The sequence below is a fragment of the Aythya marila genome, assembly GCF_965140915.1.
Source record: "Aythya marila genome assembly, chromosome: 3".
NCBI lineage: Eukaryota > Metazoa > Chordata > Aves > Anseriformes > Anatidae > Aythya > Aythya marila.
Genome location: NC_139044.1, coordinates 88,449,045 through 88,473,000, shown reverse-complemented (window position 1 = coordinate 88,473,000; position 23,956 = coordinate 88,449,045). Strand labels below are relative to the sequence as shown.

Genomic DNA, 23,956 nt, shown 5'->3' with positions numbered 1-23,956 from the left:
GCTTAGTAAAAATTTTATTGTAAAACAGTACATAAAGGTTCTTTCCTATTAATGAGATTTATTTTTTTTCTCTGAGGCAGAAAGGGTACCCTTTCTTCAAAAGTATGCATGATCACTGATACAGAGGAATCTTCAGGAGTCTTATAAAGTAGCTTTAGTTGTCTTGTATACCAGTCGAAGCATATCTTTATCTACTGATGGTCCATTTTGCCTTTTTACTGTATGAAAAACTTTACAACTTGCCATTATTCCTTGCTGCTTCACTGAATCCTTTAAGCTAGTTCTGAGTTCTTTAATTGACTTTTATTAAAGTTAATTAGGTTTTCAAGAATTTAATGTTCACAGTGCTATGTATCTCTTGGATGCTATAAAAAAATGAAACGCCTTCCTAAATCCTTGCTTTTTTAAAACGGCGTCTGCAATTGAATGTCATTTTCGTTTTGGCACTGCATTTGACATTGCAGTTTATCTTCCTGAGTCTCACTGAATTTTAATTAGGTCTGAGAATATCATTAACTGTGTTTAAATATAAACTTGTGCCATAGGTTCATTTTAGTACTCTAAATGCTTTTATTGCAAATTCACTTTGCAGTATATAACTCTTGATTGTTTTTCCTCTAAAGGTAACAGCGCAGACCTAAGATTAGTGAAGACTTACATTGAGCTAGGGCTGCCTGGAGGGAGAATAGATTTTCTTATGTCCGAAAGGAATCAGGTATTTACCAACAAAAGAATTTTTGTAAAGCAATAAACACTATGTTTTCAGACATGTTTGTTTAATAGTACTGTTGTATGCAGTTTACCACATTCTATATGTTTTTATTGCATTCCAGCAGAACCTGTGATTTGTTCTGTGGCTTGCATTAAAGTAGTTACAAAACCTAGTATGACATTGAAAAATGTATAAGGAGAAGTATTTGTTGTTGCCATTTTGTTGTGTATACTGATATCTCCGAAATTCTCAGCATTATCAGTTAGGATTGTTTATAAAATACTTTTTTATATTAATGGTAAAACCACTAATAGTAGAAACTTGTGTGGCAAGAAGGGAGATGTGTTATTTTGCAGGATGTAATCTTTTGTCAGGGTATTGCGAGATCTGCATCATGACACTGAATCCATATCAAGTTACCTCTGTCTTCATCTTTTGTGACCTTTATTATTTTCAGATGAAGTAAACTTCGAAAAGCACAGAAGACTAATTTTTACTTTTTTTTTTGTGCGTGTTACATATTGTATTAGACATACTTCAGGGAAGTATTAGAACAGAGTCTCTTCAGTGGCTCAGAGGAGAGGTTCATTTAGTGCAGTGGTGTGTCTCTGCAGATAGCTGCTCGGATGCTTTGAGAGGAGGCTGGGCAGACACTGAGCCATGCTTTCTCTTCTGTAGCCCTATAGTTTTTGACAGTCAGCAGTTCTGAAACTTTGGGATTTGGGAATTCCATTGAGACCACTGAGCCTAATAGCTACTGATGGATATCTCTGCTTAATGTTGGCTGATTTGTTTTTGAATGTTTTTACTTACAGTTTACACAGCATACAGTTGAGATTAATTCCGTGGTTCATATACATGAATAATTCAGTTGCAAACAAAGAAAACCAATCCTACATCTTGTTTGGGGGAAAAAAAGTGTCAGTAATTATTCCCCATTTGCTGCTTCAGTTAATCAAGTATTTCCTAAGCAAGAATAATTTCTCCTTCCTAAGGAGGCAACTGAAGAGACCTACTTCATTTAGTATTTCTCAGGAACACATGTGGAACAGTTCCTGAATGATATCCTTCTCTGCCCATTTTCAAACTTATTTAAAATAGTTCGGTCAGAACTTGACAGGGCATTGAAGATGTTTGTGCAGTATGAAATTTTAAAATGCCATATTTATATTTTCTGTTCTTTCCTGATTTTTCTATTGTAGATTATTATAAAGAACACAGACATACAGATTACTGATTACGTGTGCATTTAGGGCTGTTTTTCCCTGTGTAACAATGTTTTGCATTTCTTGCCATTTTATCACTCAGTCGTGCAGTACTATTAAGATTCTTCTGAAATTCTGGTCATTGCTAGATTTGATTATCCTGGATATTTGGTTTCATCTACAAACTCCGATGTCTCATTATTCTCCTTCTTCCCTTTTTCAGATCATTGTTCAATATGTTGAACACTACAGATTTTAGTGCAGATCCTTCGGAACTAGTGTTTAAAAGTTTTAGGCAACCTTTGCCTACCTCTTTTCAAATTTCTTACTGTTAATCATTGTAGAGAATCAGTTATGAATTGGGAATAAGGCTTTAAAGTTTTTTTGTGTGTGTGTTTTGAATAAACAACACTAATGTAGACTCTCTGCTGTTGCAGTACTTGTCTCATATTTTTATTTCATGGGCAGTGTGATTTAGTTTTGAATACGTAGTTGGGTCTTCAGTTTCACTAAAGATAAGAATATATGCAGGGGAAGGCATGGAAGTAAGGCTGGTTGTGTCATGTTGTTAAGATTTGTTTTGGTGTGTTAGAAGAAAGCAGTCTCACAATAAAATGTATATTACTTTATTCCGTGTTATGAGAAAAAAAAAATTAAAAATGAGAACACCAGCTGTAGTGTTTGTAATCAAAGTTAATATGAATGCTTTTATTTGTGTGTTGTTAATCGAAACGCTGGGGAATAAGAGTTCAGACTGAATGCAGAATGTATATTGCTGCATTAGAAAACACAGTTGTTATTTTTTATTTCTTTTATTTTACAGAATGATACCTTTGCTGATTTTGATTCCATGACAGATCGCCTTTTAGATGAAATTATACAGTATATACAAATTTATAATCTAACCCTTTCAAAAATCAGGTAATATCTGTTCTATACTATTTATAGAAATAAACTTAACAGTAGAGCCCTTTGTTGTTCTGAACTGTGATGCTCAAAAGCAGGCCACGAGAGATAAGGGAAAGAGAAATTCATGAAGGGGGAGGAATAGGGAAAAGGAGGATGGAGGAGAGAGGGAATTCCCAGCTGAAATCAAACCAAACAGTACTGTGAGTTCACTGAGTCCTGTTGGTGGTTGTAGGGCAGAGTGAGTTACTCATTACATGTTTCCGGACCTGCTGTCCTGTGCCTCCTCAGAGATCCCGTGTGGTAGTGGTCTGTGGTAAAACTGATAATACTTTGAGAAAGTAGAAGGAAACCACAGCAGCGCTATTTCTAGATCAAGTTATCTTTCTTTTGGTTTTAGTCTCTTCACCAGGTATGAGATGGCAGTTTGTCATTCCTACAGGAAAGTTCAGTGTGATATGTGACGTTAAAGGGAAGCTGCATGAGAACAATATTTCATTATTTTGATTTTCTGATTGTTTCATCTGCTAAAAAGCGTGTTTTGCATAGTAATACAGAGGGCTTATCCCAGTGCTCTTCTTCCCTTTTTTAGTTATTTTCAGGATATACCTGTTCCATTTATTTTTTCACAGTAGGGTGCACCGTTTGGACAGATTTTCTAACTGACACAGCTGGAGTTAGCTCACTGTTAGACGACAGGAGCAAATAATGTCCAACTTCACCCATTTGCTTAGACATCCTCAAATTATCCCTCTGTAACGGGTTTTGACTCACTGGTCACTGTTGCGTATCCTACAGCTTGTCATCTAGAGAAAACTTCTAACATGTTTAAGAAGTGAGATGACATTGAAACAAATGTTCATATTTTGAGATTTGACATGGTTAATTTTGTCTGATTTGGTGATTTTTTTTTTTTAAAAAAAAAGCATTGTGCGACTGTGTCTGTTATGCAGAGTGCGTGTGAACACCCTTGGCATCGGAGGCTTCTGTACCCACCAGCACACGCTGATATTTTCTCTTTCCTGTGGTCAGAAGGCAGTGATAGATGTACCCACACAGTTCCTTCTTATTGTTCATATCTGAGAATTGAAGTCTCTTCTGGTTTGCTGCATATTTTCTCATAAAACTTTTGATTTGTAAATATTTTTTTCAGCTTTATTTATTGCCTGACGCTTGAACAAAAAAAAGAAATTACAATTTTTATTTTAGCTTCCTTTTCAAGATTTACAGTCGTGTTTTGGCTTCATGAAGCAGAAGTCTCCATCTATCAACTTTTGCTTTTCTTAAGAGAAAGTTGTGTCTATCAGCAAATCCTGCAGCTGTTTCCTAGTAGCTGTGTGAGAGATCTTTCAGAAAGACGTGCTTATGTGCAAGTCCTTGAAGGGATAACCAGAAAGCCCAGGAAAGTACTCTTGAGAAAACCTCTATTGAAACAGCCACTGTGTTCCAAACTCATTTTGGCTGTCCCACTGTGAAGGAAGTGGGCTTTGTCTAGCTAGCCATGCTCTCCTGAATGGTGCTAGCTTCTCTTAAATCGTCTGTGTACTGAAGGAAATCTCCGTACAAGTGGTACTCAATAGCCGAGTCAAATTAGAAATCAGCCTTCAGACTTGTAACGATGCCATAAGGCAAAAAGGACTGGGCAGTGCCCTGTCTTAGGACAGCCTGCTCTTTTACATCCAAAATCTTGCTATAGGCAAAATGGAGCACACCTTACACGCAGAGGTAGGTAGTTATCTGTTCTGGAAGGGGCTCCTCAGGGAAGTGGTCGTAGCACCGAGCCTGCCAGAAGCATTCGGACAATGCACTCAGACACATGGTCTGATTTTTAGGTGGTCCTTTGGGGACCCAGGAGTTGGACTCGATGATCCTTGTGTGTCCCTTCCAGCTCAGGATATTCTGTGATTCTGAGGCGGTAGGCTCTGCTTCCAGCAGCTGTCAGAGTCCTGAGGTTGGTGGTTTCTCCCTTCCTTCAGCAGAACAAAGACAAACGGCTTGCAGTCAGACTTCAGCATTTGGGGCTTCACTGGCAGAAGAATGATGTTCTTGATGGGGTTTTCTAACCCCTTGGCCTTGGGTCTGCCTGGATTTATCTTCTCATCTTCTTGGTCTTCCCACATGATCTTTCTTTTCATTGTTACCCAGTCACTCAGTCTCTGTTCTCTGTTGTTCCTAACACCATTTTTATTTCCTGACTTATGAAACTGTGCTTCTGCAGTGGCCATTAATTGGCTGTTGGGGACCTCAGGCGTATGACAGCTGTGTTTGCACTCCTCCACAGTGTTTTATTCTGGTGATACACCTTTCAATCCACACAGAACATCTATATGTTATTACTAGAAACTACAGAGAAACTAAACCAACTTTAGACCTGACTTGTTCTTGACTGCTAGACAGTTGTTGTCACAGCTAAAACAAACTAAAATCACCTCAGGCCAAGACAAGTCATGAGAAACTCTGAGATTCTGTACTGGCCAGTTATAGCAAAGCCTCATGCTTTCAAAGTCATATTTAGCGTGCTACGTTTTTGTACTGAGATAGAAGAGGCTCTCCATGTACCATCAGAACCCTGAACCATACAATATTGTCAACTTAATGAACCAACATGTTTGGTACTGCCAAAGGTAATACCTGTTACTGTACCCATACACCCACCAGCAAGTGCATTCGTTTGCTTTGAACAAAATCTTTTTTCTTAGAACAGCGTGGCTTTGAGGAGTGAACTGGAATCTTCATTGAAAGCAACAGCAATTTATTTCTTTAAAAAAGAAATGGATTAAGAATCACACAATACTTTTTGGTTTAACAGACCACTGAAGGCCATCTGGGCCAGCTACCCACCCATAGGAGTGCCACCTTCATAGTTAGATCAGGTTTTGATCAACTTTAAGAAAGATCCAACTTGGAAACTGCTCAGTTAGAGCCATTCAAGTTTTGAATATCTGTAAGGGTGGAAGCCTTTCTAGGTCATGATACAACTAGGAAATGAACGACATGCTTTTGCAGATAGTTTCAGAAACCATCTTCCTCATGTATGGTCCTATATATATTTCTGATCACCTCTATTGGTCTTCGGCTTCAATGGATTTTTCAACTTTTCATCCTCTTTTAAGTAACTTTGGCTCACCCCCGACCCCAAAAAAGGCAATTTTTCATGCTCTGCATACATGAAAACATCTGTTCCCCAGTCAGACTCTGGACTCTGTCTAGCACAGTCAGTGGTGACCAGAGACAAATATTTAGGGAAAGAGTATAAACAGAGGACGTACAATAGGGTATATATACCCTATTATTCATGTACCTCTTGGCACTTTAGATAGCATTCCTGAGCTTGAGATTGTTTCAGCAATTTCTTCTGTTTCTTTTTGATTATGCCTTTTGATGGATATCTTTTTCTTCCATAAATTTTTATACTTGGACATGATCTTTCATGTATTAGCACAGAAAAACAAGGTTGTACTGTGTGTAATTTCCCAGTATGATCTGAGTTTGAAAACCTGGGGCATAAAGCAAATATAAATACTACATTACAATTCTGTTCCTTTAGTGTGTTGAGTTAGTAATACCTTGTATTCAAAAGACGGTAATGTTGCCACCTGCTGTTCAGAAATGCATTGGTTTTTCAGAGCATCCCACAGTTGTAGGTATCTGAAACAATGAGTAGCATGAGTTACGGTTTTGTCTTGCATTTTTCAAAGCCTTTCTTCTCACACTTGATTTGAGAAAATTCCTGAACCTTTCTCTCTTAGAAAATCCTACTAAAGGCTTATTGCATGTTCACCTAAACACCTGGGTTTGAACCCAACACATTACAGTAATTTTTGTTGTTTTTCAAGATCTTTACAAATTAAGAAATGTTTAATCTTTGAAATATGTTCACAGAGCTAATTGCAAGCATGTTTTGTTGTGCGTGTTTGTTTGTTTGTTTGTTTGTTTCCTCAAATGGGTCTTTCGTGTTTCTGAAGTTTTGGTTCAAGTATGCCCATATTCTTGAGGATGATAGGATTAAAAATTGTCCTTTTTATGGTATAATACAAGAGTTTCTTATCCCCTTATGTCATTTAGTAAATGGTGGTTGAACTCTCAAAGAACTGCCAAGAGATCATCTCTGCTAATGTCCAGATCTTGTTCAGAAAATAATCTCTTTTCCAAGAGCTGTAACTGTGGTGCAGACCATCTGCAGGATGAACTTGCTCAATTTCTATGGGCATTTTCTTGTTCCTAAAGAAATAATAATAATAACCTACAGTTTTGGTTTTCTTTTATGGTCTTCATGGAATACTCTAAGAGAATATTTTTAAATCTTAGTATTCAAGAGATTCAGCAACTCAGTATTCTAGTTTGCAAGCACACCTCTCTTGAGCTTTTTAATGTGACTGTGGCAACACAGAGGATACCTATTTTTTGTTTCAAAGTTAGGTAAACATAGCAGGCAAACATAGTGGCAAAGGATTTCTGATACTGCAGCAATTTTGAAAATCCAATAGTAAAAGTGACCAGAAAAAATACACATATATTGTTAAACTCTGTTTTGGTAACAAACAAATAGCCTGTTCCATCACCCAGAAATGTACGGTTATGGCAGACTTTAGGAGTGGCTCTGCAGTTCTGTGGCCTAATGTTTGATTTTTTCATTTAGCTTTACATTGGAATTTTCAGAGCTAATAGTTCTTGCATGGGAAGAAATTGAATACTCAAATAATTTGTTAGCAGTATATTTTATGTAGATATTGGTAGCTTTGGTGTAGCTATTTTTGTCGAAGAATGCAGTGATACAAAGCGTATTGGAAAGGTGGTATTATGGATATAATGTTGTGGCAATTACATGATTCAGCCACAATAGTTCTAGCATAGATTTCCCATCTATTTTTGGATGGTGGCTTGTTCTCTCCAAGTCATGAAATTACTTCTGTAAAACAGGAAGACAACTTTTTCCTTTCAATTTTGCCTGTCTTACCTGTACCATATCCTCCTTAACTCAGTGCCTAAGTTAGTATGGTCCTTACCTCAGCAGGGATCTGTAAGCATGACTGCATAATAACTAGAAATGCTTTATGTTGTAGTGTCCTTGCTAAAGAAATGCTTTGTATGGATTTGTAGATAGGACTGGAGGCAACTCAGATGAAGTAATAATTACAGGCACATCAAGTTAAAGAGTCCTATCAGTCTTCCCTCTAAATTGATTAACCAGGCATACAACTAAATGTAATATTCTCCTGGTAGACAGATAACTTCAGTTGCCTAGCTCAAGCTGATTATCACTTTTTTTGGTCAAACTGTTAAGCAGATTTGAGATGTTGCTTCTACTTTAAAATATTCAGATTTGTTTCAGTAATGGTTTTCCCCCTTATAAGAATCCTTCTCCAGCAGGTTGATTCAGTAACTCTCATGCATTTATCATACTGAATGTCATCACATGTTGAAGTTGTGATTTATTCAGTCCTGTACATCTCAAAATTTTTTCTGAATACTTGGTGCTAAGGGAAATAGACCCAGCAATAATCTTGGTTTTGGGTGGGAGGTGTTGGTCAAAGTATAGTTTGTTTTCACAGTTTTTCAAAAACAATGTGTAAAATAAATTTGAAGGAGCTCAGAATGTTTTCCTGAGGAACTTGTGTGACTTGGGATATATGGAAAGAAAAGCTGTGTTTCTATTATTTCCTAAAGTACAGGCTTTTGAATGGAAACTTTCTTTTTTTTTTTTTTTCCTATGCTCCTTCAGCATTTTATGATACCAGTTTTATTTCTTGCTGTCTAAAAGAAAATAAATAAGAAGTTTGCCTTCAAATTCTGTTTTTCTTTTTAAACAGCTTTATTGGACATTCACTGGGTAATTTAATAATCCGCTCAGTGCTCACAAGACCTCGATTTAAATATTACCTCAACAAACTTCACACCTTCCTGTCTCTGTCTGGACCACATCTTGGTACCCTCTACAACAGCAGTGCTCTTGTTAATACAGGTATATTATTATTATTGGTAGTATAAGTTTAGGGGAGGTTTTGTCCTTGAAATGCATTTAGCAGTTACATGTAGTGTGCAAGGTTATAAAAATAAAGTATCAATAAAGATGTGCAGAAGATGGCTGATACATGAGTTTTCCAGTATGTTTGATTCAGGCTTTTTTGTTACATCTTAAAGAAACTCCAGCTTTAATGGACTGAATTCAATTTATAATAAACTGAATTTTAGTATACTAAATTTGCAAAGCAAGTGGGTAAGACACAGTAAAGCAATTCTGAACCATTAGTACTGTGTTTTCTCTCTCAAAAATACCTTACAATTTTTTCTTATATTAACAAAAGAGAAAAGGCTGGATGCCCATGAGTTATCCAGTATGTTTCTGCAGATGCGTGTCTCGTCAATGTCTGTTTTTCTGAAGACTAAATATAGCTCTAGGAGAACTTGTAGAAAATGCTTTTCAAATAAATTCTAGAGTATATTTTCAGGTAGTATACAAATTTAAATTAAATTAAAGATGAAAATTTGTTTCTGAGTTTACCCCCTGCCTTGGAGGGTGCAGAAGCAAACTGAGTAACCCTTATTTTCAGTAAATACAAACATGCTCATTAAACTGTTCAGTGTACATGCTAAAATCATGAAGAAGATTACTTCATTTGGTGCCAGTTTATTGATTGTCCAATTCCTTCATAAAAAAAAAAATAAAAATAAAAAAAAAAAAAGGAAAAACTTTTAACTCACATAGGATTGGCTTAAAAAAGTTAACAGGAATTGTTGGCTAATGGCAATTATGATGGTATGTTATGGAAGCAGACTCTAAGATTTTAGAAAATATCAAGAAAGACCTTCAGTAAATTGTTATTTAAAAATAAATAAATAAATAATTACTTCCCTGAGGGTTGAATCAGCACATAAAGAAATCGTTGAGGCTATAAGGACTTGATTGTGTGCTTTTCTCGTGTGTGGCAAGGGTTATAGGTTTTTCTGAAAAGCCAGTTAGCCAGTTGACTTGCTCATTGACCAATAAAGAGGGTACAAAGTCATAGAATAAGTATTAGTATGGTTTTGCTCCCAGAAAATTTTGCTTCCTTTGTTATATTCTTCTTCCTAGTTATATTTGATGTGTAAAGCAGTGCTGCTTTAAAGCTTATTTCCCAGATTTCTAAAAATATGCTTGTTGTTTAGGGATATATATTTCAACATCAAAATGTTCTAATATTCTGTAAATTATGGAAATAGTTTGTACATTGCCTTATGTCTAACAGCAATATATTTTCACTTTTTTTAAGTATACTTTGTAGGAGGTCATGTACATTAGTTGAAATAATGGTCTTCATGCTTTATTACACATATAGACAAGAAAAAAGGAATAAAAATGTAAAATGCCTAGGTGTGACAGTGCTGACATGAAAAATAGAACAGTCACATCTGAGAGGCTAAATATATGTATGTTACGTACTTTACATTCATTTTCATATTTTATTTTGGATCCATACTCATATTGTACCTTACAATGCAGGACTGTGGTTTATGCAGAAGTGGAAGAAGTCTGGCTCTTTGTTGCAGTTGACGTGTCGAGACCATTCGGATCCACGGCAAACGTTCTTATACAAGCTTAGTAAAAAAGCAGGTAAACTTTGTTATTATTGGTTGTCTTCTAAAGACCACTGTGCATAAATCTGAACAGGAAACCTAGAAAAAAGGTTTCCAACAAGCTCTTGTTTCAGTTTCTTTAAGTTACTTTGGTTTTAGTTCTATATTTTTCAAGTAAGTAAATGGTAAAACATTATTTTTTTCTGGAGATGGACCACTACATTTAGACTTGCCTTCCTAACTAAGGAGTCTTAAGTTTTGAGTGCAGCCACTACGCTGTATATGTCAGCCTCCTCTTCAGTCTCTGAAGCTAGTTATTGCAATGTGATGAGTCAAGTACCTCCACGCTCCATAAAGTTTATTGAGGGTTCATTTGACAGGTATTTTGAAATGTGTGTCAGCCAAGCCAGAGGTGCTCATGATGTTTTGTGGAAAATTTGGGCACGTTTCTCTGTCAAAATGTTTGTAGCAGCTTGTTACAGCTGACATTTGGTTGAGAGCTTTGGGCAGCAAGAGACTGGCATCCTTGTTTCTGTGATGTTTGATGTATTAAAACTTACAGGACTTGGAAGAAGCAGAACAGAGTAAGAATAGAAATGATAGATATGTCGTAAACAAATCCCTCCTGTCTATATCATGCAGCTCTTCCTTTGTACAACTTAAATCCATCTGTCAGTATTTGCTGAATGAATTGTCACCCAGAGCTTATGCTACTCAAGTTCCTTAAGTTCTTTACCTCAGTTCTCCTTCACTGTAAAAATCTTTTGGTAGGATTTTCTTTAAAGCAACCAGTGAAAAGTGAAAAAAGTTTTCTTACCAGTTGTTACAGTGCCTGCTATTCATGTATTGTAATTCACCCTGTGATAGCACTGAATGATAATTATCCAGTTCTGAGATAAAAAGTGAACTTGTGAAGATGACATGGTTTGTACTCAAACACTAGATGCTTATTGTCATTAGTTGTGGTCTGATTTTTGTTTGTTTTAAAAAAAGCTGGTGCAAAATTGAGTTTGTACTTCAAGTTTTCTGGCAAATAACATCGATGAAAACCATACCTATGTGTAGTGGGTTTACGTGGCAAGGTTTTGGTAGCAGGGAGCCATAGGGGTGGTTTCTGTGAGAAAGATCTAGAAGCTGCCCCATGTTTGGGAAGGGCCCCATTGTTTTCCAGATCCGAGCCAATAAGCGATGTTGTTTTGCGCCTCTGTGAGAGCATATTTAAGACAGGGAAAAAACGCTGCGCCACACAGCAGCCGGGAGAGTCAAGGGAGTGAGAGAACAGCCTTGCACCAAGGTCAGTGTAGAAGGAGGGGGAGAGGTGCTCCAGGCGCCGGAGCAGAAGTCCCCTGCGGCCTGTGGTGAGGACCATGGTGAAGCAGGATGTCCCCCTGCAGCCCATGGAGTACCACGGTGGAGCAGGGTTCCACGCTGCAGCCCGTGGAGGAGACCACGGTGGAGCAGGTGGCCCTGCACCGACGGAGGCTGCCGCCTGTGGAAGGCCCCTGCCGGAGCAGATTCCGGGCCGGACCTGTAGCCCGTGGAGAGGAGCCCACGCAGGAGCAGGTGACCCGGCAGGAGCTGCTGCCCGTAGGGGAGCCAGGTTGGAGCAGTTTTCTCCTGAGGGATGGACCCCGTGGTACGGACCCATATCTGGAGCAGTTCTGGAAGAGCTGCTGCCTGTGGGAAGCCCACGCCGGATCAGTTCATCAAGGACTGCATCCCGTGGGTGGGACCCCACAGCACAGGGAACGAGAGTGACCGAGAAGGAGCGGCAGAGAAGAAGTGCTGTAGACTGACCATAACCCCCATTCCCCGTTCCCCTGCGCCGCTCGGGGGGAGGAGGTGGAAAAGGGTGGATGGGGGGGGAAGGTGCTTTTGTTTTTTTTTTTCCTTTGTTTTCTCACTTCTCTCGCTTGTTAGTTGTAGGCAATAAATCTTACTATCTCCTTATGCCGAGTCTGTTTTGCCCGTTACAATAACTATTGCGTGATTTTCTCGTCCTTATCTCAATCCTTGAGCCCTTTTCACATATTTTCTCCCCATTCCTCTTTGAGGAGGGGGAGTGAGAGAGCGGCTGTGGTGGAGCTCGGCTGCCCACTCGAGCGGAACCACGACACTATGTTGTGTTATGCCTGATAAATATCACTATATGCTGGAAGAGTGATTCATCTAAGTGACTAACCTTTGTGTTATGAGGTTGTTGTTGACATTACTTGTTATTAGTACCTTTAAGCTAAAAGGAAATACATCCACCTAAACATAGATATCTATGATTTACAATGTGTTCATTGGATTGTTTGTGTACAAGTATGTCTACATAAGAGTTTTGTTTGCAGAATTTCCTCAGATCTAGTATACAGCTAACTCATTTAGAAAGTGATGTCTGGGAGCGTATACATTTTATTCTCTATTGAATTGTCAAGAGTGACAAGCAGGGTATTTTAACAATCCTCTTTATATCTTTCTGATGTATAAATAGGAATTGATTCTTAAATTATAAGTGCTTTTTGAAATGATTGATTCAATAAATTATAGCAACTGACAAGCAATGATGATAGTGATGAACTAAGTATCTGCTTTTCTGTAGCATTTTATGAGGCTTGTCTTTGAGCTGCTTTTGCTTCTCTGCATTTAATGGAGTGTTATACTTGTAGAATATTTTTAAAGTCCAGTACAACTCATTTATTGCTCCGTTACCAAGTGTCTTTGTCAAAGCAGAAAGAACAACATTAAAAAGTTAACTTGTTGTTGAAGCAACCTTAGAAGGACCACTTGTACATTATCTTCAAGGATTCTGAAAACAAAATAATTTGGGGGGATGTGTAATAAGTTACCCTATGAAAAGAAATCTTTATTTTGAAGAATAATAGGGTGCAAGCAGGAAGAAATGGAGACTTAAATATTTTGCAATTTCTGATGGGATTGTTATTTAAACTAAAATATATATATATATATTTTCTTTCTGGACTTGACCATTCAAAAGTTCTTAAGTGAAAGGTATTTTATTTCCTACAGTTAGCATCATTGGTACTTGCTGATAAGGTGCAAAATCTAAACTTACCTGCTCATAAAAAAAAATAAATAGTAGTAGGATAATTCAAAATGAAGAGAGTTCAAGTTTATGATAATTCCTGAATTTTAAGTTACTTAAAGTACTGATCACTTCACGTTGGCAGTTGAGGCCAATTTATATTGGCTTTAACTGGTGGAAAATAGAGATTTCTGCTGTTGTTTCTTCGTAATGACATTTCTAAGAATTATCTTCTTTAACAACAATCTCCTTAAAATTTGCTTGTCATATCTTCAGCAGCCACAATCTGTCTGGTAACTTCTGGGGTCTTGGAAATGATTGTTAGCTTCATACTGCGACAAGAAATTACAGCAGGTTGCCAGCTATGATGACACACAAGCTGTTCGATACAAAAACAATTGTAGCAGCGCAGATGAAAAAACACATGAAAATTACTGTGTTCTGTGTAAATAGAATTTCATGTTGCAGTAATAACTATTCAATAAAAAAAAATAAGTTATTTAAAATTAACTCGATAAAATTTTTGGACAGAAAAATAAAAAATATTTAGTATTATTTTCTAATTGCTTGGCTTTTAGACGTTAGTGTGGTCTGTCTGTTTAGTGGAAAAGAATGCTTCTTGTAACTGAACACCTAATATTTGCCATAAAACTTACAAAATGGTAGTAATACAGACCTGTCCTGAAAAGGATAACTGGAAATTAGTGAAGCATTATCTGAAACCAGTGCATGGATGCGTTGCTTAGCACAGCACCGTGTTGTGATTCAGTGACAAGTTCAGGAATTCACAAAGCTTCTGATATCTGCTCCCATTTAACCTACCACTAATCTTCCACTTACTATGAGAATCAGGCATGCTCAGATTGTACAAGTTATACTGTACCTTCATTTTTTTTCTAACAAAAAAATGGAAGAATTAGGTAGTATATGAAATTCTAAGTGTTTATTGGCATATCACCAAAATAATCTGACTTTTTTGTTGTTGTTGTTTGTTTGTTTCTTTATTTTAACAGACTGAGGAGGGATATGGATTTGATCAGGATTTTCAAATACATCATTTTTTCAGTTGGAACACATTGTAGTTTTTGTCTGAGGAGTGGAAAGGCAGTAGCTTGGGTAGAACTGAAGATGGGGTAGGCTGGTTTTGACATTCTGATTGACTAAAAACAGTGTCAGGGATGTGTAATATTTGGCTTTAGCTTGGTTTCAGACAAATCTTTTGTGTGTGAATACCTTGTTTAGAACCCCAGCACACTGTTCAGTATGGGTATTAAAAGCAAAGAGTCCTGTTCCATCAGCTGGTCTTTGCTGACAGAAACTTGAGCTTCTCGGTCAGCTCAGACACTGAGAGTGAAGACCCTGGAGGTAAATCCCAAGTTGATATAAATTTTTACAGGTCATTTGGAATTAAGGACTTCCCAAATAGGGTGCCTCCAGAACTTCAGACAGCACTAGTTCTCTTATAATGAATGTGTATGAGAAGCATGGCCTGCTGAGACTCGCTTCCAGAAGGAAAACCTCAAAGTGCAATTTTCCCCCCCAGTCACAGACTGTTTGCTCACGGGGAGGAGTGCTTCCTGCAACAAACTTCAGAGCTGCGAGTTTTTCTTCCTCGGCTTTATGTATGTATTCTTTTAAGTCCTGTTAGTCAGTCGTAGACTATGCCTGCATCAGCACTTCAGTTTGGCTGAGGAATGCATTGGGAAGCAAATCTCTTCATCATCCGTTTGCTTCAGAACACAATGAGTGAGCATCAGCAGCCAATGCCTGTTCCAGCCACAGGACCAGACAGAGCTGGTCCAAAGTAAACTCTCCTGAAAATGGTCGTTGTGATGGATGAGGGATTCCTCACACCAACAGGGTTGCTCTACGGTTCTGTTCCTTTTATGCCACAGAGTTCACAAATGTGAGTGCATAGCTGTGGTCTCTTTCTGGGCGTTTTTGTACTTACGTAGGTAGGCTTAGATTCATGTGTCTTAGGGCTTCCACGGGTCTTGGTTAGCAGGATTCTGATCTGCTTGTTTATTACGTTATCTCCTGCCATGTTTTCCTGATCTCTGAAAGGAGGAAAGGACAGTTCTTTGGGTTTTAGTCTATTAACAACATTAACAACAGAAAAGCAATGAATAAGCATGGCTGATGTTTTCTGCTTTGAGATGTCTATTATGGAGAGTGAATTTTGAGGTCATGATTCCAGCTTTGTGTGTGCTGTACTAACTTCACAAAGTAGCGCAGAAGACAACCTGCAGGAGAGAGAGCTGCTTTTCACAGCGAGTTTCTGAAGTCCCTATTTTCAGACTGGGTTTTTGGCAAAGCTTCCAGATCCCTTTTTCCAGACAGGTTTGTAAATTGATAGAATTATAGGAAATGTTTGCAATATAGTAGCTTGACAAAACTGAGGAGTTTCATTCAAGTCAAAGCAACCAGATATAATGTGAGCTACTGATCTAACATCAAAGCTGGCCCTGTTTGAGCAAGTAGGTAGGATCAGAGGATCTCTAAAGGTCTCTTACAACCTAAATTATTCTATTCTTGGATTCTGTAATTAGTATATTCCTAAACAAAATGGGAGGTTATTACCAAAATCAGATTGCTATATTTTTTTGAAGCTTATCATAAGTGATTTTGATTTCTTTATGCTCAAGAATTGTATCCACAGTATATACTGTCCATTGCAAATAATTCAAGCCTTGTTTTGAATTAAAGGGGGTTAGACAGAACTTTGTCATCCCTTTTGTCATAAAATGTCAGAGAAAATCTCCAGCCCATTCTACCAGTGGCTTCATCTTCCATTCCCTACTTGCACGTTGACTTCAGCTAGAGGGCAGACTTAGCTTTAGATTTACTCTCTCATTCTGGTACTGGAATGTATATAAGAAAACTATTTCTCTCTGATTGTAGATAGTTTTGGATTACCAGGTCTCTACACCTACTGCTCCAGACAGATTTTTCCAAATGACGAATTATTTGGGAAAAAAAATTGTCATGAATTTTTAGATACCATTCATTAATAATGACTAATGCCATTATCCAGAATTAATTGATGCACTGACATGAATGGAAAGATGGTTAAATGATAAAAAATGCACTCTCTGTGTGTGCTTAAATTAATTTTGACTGAAAATGAAGTTCCATTAGATTATGAGAATCATCGTAAAAATTTGGAAAGCCTAGAAGAGGTTTGTTACTACAGAAAAGAACATTCTGTTGTATGGGACAAACATTATTATTTCAGCAGTGATCCTTCAATTGGATTGTTTAGTTTCCTCCAGGCCGTCTCAAATCCTGTTGAAAAATTCAGTCAGTGCTTTCTAGTTAATGAAAACATCAGTATTTTTATAGTACTCTGCCAAAATGTGATCTGTTTTGCAGATGAGGTCATGTGGTGAGTTCAAATATATTTTGTTCTGATAGAATTCAGTTTTAATCTTCTAGTGTTTTACAGGAATCTACAGGAATCTAAAAATGTTAGCCTAATGAGATTTTGGGGGGCGGGTTCCCAATTCAGTAGCTGAAAATTTTGCTGAACAGGTGAGATTGGTTCAATGATTGCTTAGAATAATTTTACGTTTGGGTTGTTTTGTTGTTTTTTGAATACTTCTGGTGTGTGTGATAGACCTTGTTTTATGTCTGGTGAGTTGTTTATTATTATTTTGGTTTCTTTCTAGAGGGAAAATTAAGATAAGGATCATAGAAATTAACAGAGCTTTATTCTGGTTTTCAGTCTATTCTATAATTTCAAATTTAAAGGCAGGGTATACTTGAAGTCTAGGAAGTAAGTGAAAGAACAACATGGAAAGATGTCTGCCATCCAGTTTTTACATCTGCATAAAAGAAAGATAGTGATAAATTTCTTCTTTGTCCACAAGTATGCTTAAGATAGGCACAGTTGAGCACTGCACACTCCCATATTAGAGATCATTCCAAGCCCGTGCCCTCAGTAGTCTCACAGACTGTCTGGAGAGCAGAAAAGATGCTGTTGAACACTGTGCAGGTTTTTCTCATTGACAGATGGTTTGAGTTATCTCACGTTGTAGACATCCAAGGGGTTGCCAGGCTCTGTATGTTTTATATACACCATTTGAATCCTCTCGTTCTTGGAGTGCACATTTGTAGTCAACCGTGTCAGAAAAAACAACTCCAAAGCACGAGACTTGGATATTTTTCTTCAAAATAAGCACAAAGACCCATCCAAAAAAAAAACCCACCACCAAAAAAAAAAAAAAAAAGAATGGTTAAAGAATAAAATTCATGCTTATGAAATATGCTGTATGCCTTTTTTGTTCCTATGGGAGAATTCCCTCAAACACTTGAGGAAAGATTCCTTATATACCTGAAGTAAAGGGAAGTCTATTTTATGGAAGTTATTTTTATGAACTATAAATATAAGTTATTGTTTCTATTTTTATATAAACCACAAAAATGAGTCACTGTGACCAAAAGGGGGGTGCCTAATTTATTAACCTGTGATGTCCTAAGCTAATTTTGTTTTAATTCTGGTTTTGTTTGTATGTGAGGCTGAAAAAAGACTACATAAATGTGGATTGATGGAGACTGCTATTCCTCTAAAGATTCCGCAGGACTTTCCTTCCTTCCTCAGGTTGATTCTACGCAACCCACTTCTTTGTACCTTTTACATGAATGCTAACGCGTATTTCTCAAGGGAAAGCTCATATCAGAAATACTTAATACAAGATAGAGGATAAATTCCCAAGGAATTTATAAAACAATTTCAGATTAGCCTGCAGAGAATTCCTGCCTTTGATTCATTCCAAATGCATTGTTTGCAGCCTAGTACAAAGTTTTTGAACTGGTATCTGCATCTTTGTGTAAGATTTGCTGCAGTCATTTTTCATCAGATGTCAAATAAAAGATTCCGGTGATTTAGCTGATCTGCTGAGACAGTATTGTTTTTGCAGCGGTCACAGGCAATACAAATAAACAAAACAAAAAAAAACACAAACCAAACAAAATGTAAAAGCATCTCAAAACCACAACAGCCAAAACAAACGAACAGAAAGACGGGATTTCATTTTTGAAGAGCACAGGATTTAGTTTGGATGGATTTTCTGTATGTTTTTATAGATATGCAGAATTTTTATTTATTAATTTATTTGAAATCTGGGAAGGTCCAGTTACTTTCTCACACATTAAAGTTGTTCAGTTGTTGAGCAATGCAGGGGCTTTACTCCCTTCTGTCAGCCAGAAATTGAGCACTTGATTCCTGCATCTCCTCCAGTCTAAGAAGCCAGAGCAAGTTTTAAACCATACTGGTTTTGATTAAATAGGAAATGCACTTGAGTCACGCCTGTATATGTGTATTAAAATATGTACAGAGAAAAAGGCCAGTACTCAAAATCTAATTGTTCTGTGTTCTGTCTTTTGTAACTAATTCTTTCTGCCTTTTCATGCAAGGTCTTATAATAAATCACTGCCAAATTTCAGCTGTAAAATATTTAATTATTCTGTACTAACTGTCAAGTGATTAATTATAATATATACTTTTTTCTCTTTTCTTGTAGGTCTTCATTACTTCAAAAACATTGTATTAGTAGGATCTCTGCAGGATCGTTACGTTCCTTATCACTCCGCTCGCATTGAGATGTGTAAAACAGCTTTAAAGGATAAACAATCAGGTAATAAATGTAAAAAGACCACTCATATGAAAGCTTACAGGTTTTGGATTCATCCCATTTAATTTTGAGTGCTTCAGGCACCTCAGCTACGTCTTAGACACCCTTGGCTTACTCTGTAGTACTGGAGAAAATCTACATAAGAACAGAATTGCTTTCTGAATATGTCCTGCAAAAGATGAGACTGAACACATTTCTAGCTTATAAACTTCATTCAAAGTTAGGTGGGACAATCACAGCCCCTGATGTGTTACTCTATGAATAGGGAGGACAAATAGCTTTCATTTTTTGAAGATGTCCAGTTGTAGCTTCAAACACGTGGGCTTTATTTAGTTGAGGCTTAATACTAGCAATGAAGAAAATGCAATTTTCCAATTTTGCGAGATCCTGGAATCACAGAATGGTTTGGGCTGGAAGGGCCCTTAAAGACCATTTAATTCCAACCCCCTGCCATGGGACACCTCCCACCAGACCAGGTTGTCCAAAGCCCCATCCAGGCTGGCCTTGAACACCTCCAGGGATGGGGCATCCACAGCTTCTCTGGGCAGCCTGTGCCAGGGCCTCACCACCCTACAAGTAAAGAATTTCCTCCTTATCTAAACCTATCCTCTTTTAGTTTAAAGCCATTACTCCTTGTCCTATCACTACACCTTGCCTTGGTAGAGTCCCTCCGCAACTTTCCTGTAGGCCCCCTTTAGGTACTGGAAGGCCGCTGTAAGGTCTGCCTGGAGCCTTCTCTTCTCCAGGCTGAACGACCCCAAATCCTTCAGCTTGTCTTCGTAGGAGAGGTGCTCCAGCCCCTTGATCATCTCCATGGCCCTCCTCTGGTCTAATTTGAATACTTCCATACCCTTCCTGAGCTGGAGGCTCTGGATGGCTGGTTGTTGTATTTACTCTTGAGCTATCCTAGCACAGTCATATTCTGATATTATATGTTGACAAGTAAATACCTTTTACATAGCCAGTATAAAAAATTAATACTGATAAAGCACATTCTCACTCTAAATGTACAAAGAACAAAACGCAAATCCCAGGTATCTGAGGAAATTAAACTGTATTCAGTCTTAACAGAAAAGCAGCGTAACACATGCTGTTAGTGCTCTGGAATGCATTCGTTTTCAGTTCAAGGTCATAGAACTGTGTTTGTTCCTGGTGATTCACGCAGTGCAATGTTTGTTTTCCTCTGCAGGACCAATTTATGCTGAAATGATCCAGAACCTGCTTCTGCCAGTTCTTCAAAATAAGGAATGTAATTTGGTTCGTTATAACGTAATTAACGCGTTGCCCAATACGGCAGATTCGCTCATAGGGAGAGCTGCACACATTGCTGTTCTTGATTCAGAAATATTTTTAGAAAAATTCTTCCTTGTTGCTGCCCTCAAATATTTTCAGTAGAGAAAAGCATTGTAAGAGACTTGGTTATTACCTCATTAACAGATGAATCAAATAATGTGTGGTATTAAAGTATAGCTGCAGCTGTATTTTAAGAGATATTTATACTTTTTATATGGAAGATAATTTATATCATCCACACTTAGGGCTTTTTAACATCAACTTTACTTTCTAGGTAATGTGGCTGTGCAATATTTTTTTTTTTATTTTATTCTTTTTACTTTTCTATTACTTTTTCTTAATTTGGGGTACCTGATTATTTGGAGATTAAAGCACAGTGTGTACTTTTGGTTTGTTTATTACGGGCTCTTAGACTACAGAAGTCAATGCTACTTGGCTCATTTTACAGGAGGGTTTAGATGCCAAAATTAATTGGATTTAAAAATTCTGATAGCGGTATTACACATTCAGTCGTCGTATTTTAGCACTGCAAGAAGTTTTAACTGGAAACACAACGAGCTGCTAAAATACTGGGAATTTGAAAATGACTACATCCCTGAGTCTCGCAAAGACCATTAGTGAGTTGTCTGTTCAGATATCACTACATCTTAACAATTTTCTACAAAGTCATTGCCATCGTTACTAAATACGTTACGCCTGTGGGAATATATTTTCTACTGATCTCAAAAACATTTTAGTTTACATACTCAATTTTATTACTGGAACTTTAGTTTTCAGAAGCAAATGGCAACTAAGGATTTTTGAATGTTTAATGATAGCTGCCTTCAAATAATTGGGGTTTTGCAAACTGTATTAAAATTGCTCCTTACTCTGTCAGTTCTTCAGATGAACATGGACAGTTTTACATGGACTTCCTTGTATGTACATAAAATAAGTAAATGTTATAAATTTCTGCAATACTTTTATGAATTTAATCAATTTTTAAATATTGTTAAAATGTTTTATTGACTACAAAGTATTGTAAATAGAAACCAATACATCTTCAAATGGGACAATATTGTAAACTTTACCTGTTTAGTGATACAGATAAAATGTTTTTGATATACAGGAATGTTAAAGGTCTATTGACTTTCTACTGGTGCTGAATAGCATTACGTTGGGTTTCTCCTTCCTTCCCTTTTCTCTGTTTCAAACAATAATTCACTAAAGGTGGGGGGAAAAGGGGGTGACATTGTGCATTCACTAATTGTAATGAACATTTTTTTTGAAAAATATAAATTTGTTGTATAATGCATGTTTATTTTTAGCCTTGTGTTATTGCATCTGGTGTTAATAAAATGAACAAATGGCTCTAATGGAAGCAATTAAAGAAACTGAAATCTTCTGCGAATTACCAAAATTTTGGGGAGGCATTTTTGCATATAATTAATAATTTTGTATTATTTGAAATGAATATAGCAATAATAGTTTATAATGACATGGTTTTGCATTTGATATGGTTTGTTAATACAGTCTTTGTAATCTGTTTCCTTCTCTGGCTTCCAAGTTTCAGCTGAGCACCTGCAGCTTGGCAACGTGTCCATTTCAGAGGTTTTTATTAGAGTTGGGTTAAGCAAGTGCTTATGACACAAAGATACCTTAACATTCCCCCTCTAACAAAGTCTAGCTTTATTAATTATTCTTATATTATGATGGTGCTACCATGTTTGAAATATTTAAATTATGTTCTGGCATCTTGACTGCCTTTTGTTTAAGAGTATTCCAGTAGCTTAATTTTTTAGTATCAGTTTAGGGAGGTAGATCTACAAATTTTTCCTTGATTCACCATGATGAAGTTAAAATACTGTGAGTACAGAACTATTTAGACATTTCTGTCACTATTGAAAAATGTTTTGCTGGATCCCTCTGAAAATCGGAAAGTGTACGTCATGCTTTTGTGATTTGAGAAGCAGAGATACCCTGCACTGTAGTCACTTTTTTTCTTGACTTCTTTTTTAATACTTGAGCCCATACATTTAAGCAGTCTTGCATTTGGCTTGTTCTTTAAGGGAAATGGATGGTATAGAAAATCATGTGATATTTGCACGTAGAGATCTTCTTTTTCTCCTAATGTGTATTGCCCAGTGCAGTCCATTTGTAGTCTGGGAGCCCTCTCAGTACTGCAGCCTTCGTGGGGGCTGTTCAACATCTTGAAGTCCCAAAGGAATGGCCACTACTTGTTGTAAGACAGCACCAAGTGGCATGATGACCCCAGCGTGTCCTGGAAGTACATTTATTAACTGTATGGTATGCTTGCAGTTGCTGTCTGAACAACACATGCACTCATCCATGTTTTGGACAACTGTGTACGTGTTGCACAGCATGCTCCCCCTACTCCTGTTTATTTCTATTTACCAGATAGAAGTACAGACTCATATGCAAAATTAATTCAGTGCTGTGATCCAAAGCAGCCATAAAGTGCTCCCTCTCTCCCTCTTCTGTTTGAATCAGGGCTTCATCTTCCCGTGGTGATAGCGACCTCTCCTCTGTGCAGGTATTGTACAACCACTTGACAGAGGATTATGCTGCATCAGATGCTGCTTACAGGATGGGAGTTATATATTAGGGTCTTGTTCCTTCAGGGAGCTGCCCATCTCTCAATCCCTGAAAGGGGTTTGTTGCTCCTGTTATTCGCAAAGCTCCCAGTGATATTATTAGGACATCATTTTGTAAAATGACAGTGTCTGAAATTCTGCTTGTGTGCACTGTATATAAATGAATTTCTTGGTTTGTATTTGAATCTTCCATCCAAATTAAGCGTTCTGATCCCATGGGTCTGGATACTGATTGGGGGAAAAAAAAGAGAACACTCTGGAAGTGACCAGGCTTTGCAGCAGAGCCAAGAATTTCCACATTGGTGGAAAATTTATTCTATAGCCACAAAACACCCTTCATTCCAAGCTAATCTTATCAGCACAGGTATGTTGTTCACACAGCTAAGGTTTCTTGACTTCAGAAAGGAAATGCTCAGAGGGAGCCTTAGGAATCAACTTCTGTTGGCGGCGGTGTGTGACAGTGGTGGATGTCATACTTTCCAGATAACACTCATGGAAAGCTTATGTTCTGGCTCATCTGAATTGACCTGCTGGCAGAGTGTGTGTTAGCTCCAAGTCTCCTATTCCCTGCTTTTTAGAACAGCAAAATAAATAATACGATTTTTGATTCCTCCTTGCAAGGCAAGCTGGAGAGTAAGAGAGAAATGATCAGTACATGGGGGGAGGGAAACAACAACAGCAAGCATTTCTTTTAATCACAAAGTGGCAAATTCCTGTGGCATGTGGTAAATTTGTACTTAGCTATGTTCAGATTCACAACCTGCTCAACTGCAGGATCTAGAAATACACAATTGAGGAGTAAAATGTGCATTTTGCATTTTTACAGGAATACAACAAATAAAGCGTAGAAAATAATGCTTTGAAGACCTCAGCTTATTTTTTGGTGGAAGAATAGTTCCTAGCTAATCCTACATTGCTATTTCATCCTTAACATCTGGGAATGCATGTCAGCAGGATTTTCATGGATTTGCTTTAAGCCCTCAAGCCACAGAGCGTACTGCTACTTGGTACCTGCAGACAGCTTGGTA

The 23,956-nt window shown here is 37.5% G+C and overlaps 1 protein-coding gene across 2 annotated transcripts in view; it reads left to right on the top strand.

Moving 5' to 3' along the window:
- The window catches only part of FAM135A (family with sequence similarity 135 member A), an 80,510-nt gene extending 58,512 nt beyond the window's left edge, over positions 1–21,998 (top strand). For both annotated transcript variants that reach the window (XM_082756365.1, XM_082756364.1), the window contains 6 exons: positions 624–715; positions 2,741–2,838; positions 8,634–8,785; positions 10,304–10,414; positions 18,931–19,044; positions 20,231–21,998. In XM_082756365.1, the coding sequence (XP_082612491.1) occupies positions 624–715; positions 2,741–2,838; positions 8,634–8,785; positions 10,304–10,414; positions 18,931–19,044; positions 20,231–20,436 (773 nt within the window). In that variant the 3' untranslated portion in view covers positions 20,437–21,998. The remainder of the gene's footprint in view (positions 1–623; positions 716–2,740; positions 2,839–8,633; positions 8,786–10,303; positions 10,415–18,930; positions 19,045–20,230) is intronic.
- The last annotated feature ends 1,958 nt before the right edge of the window (positions 21,999–23,956 follow it).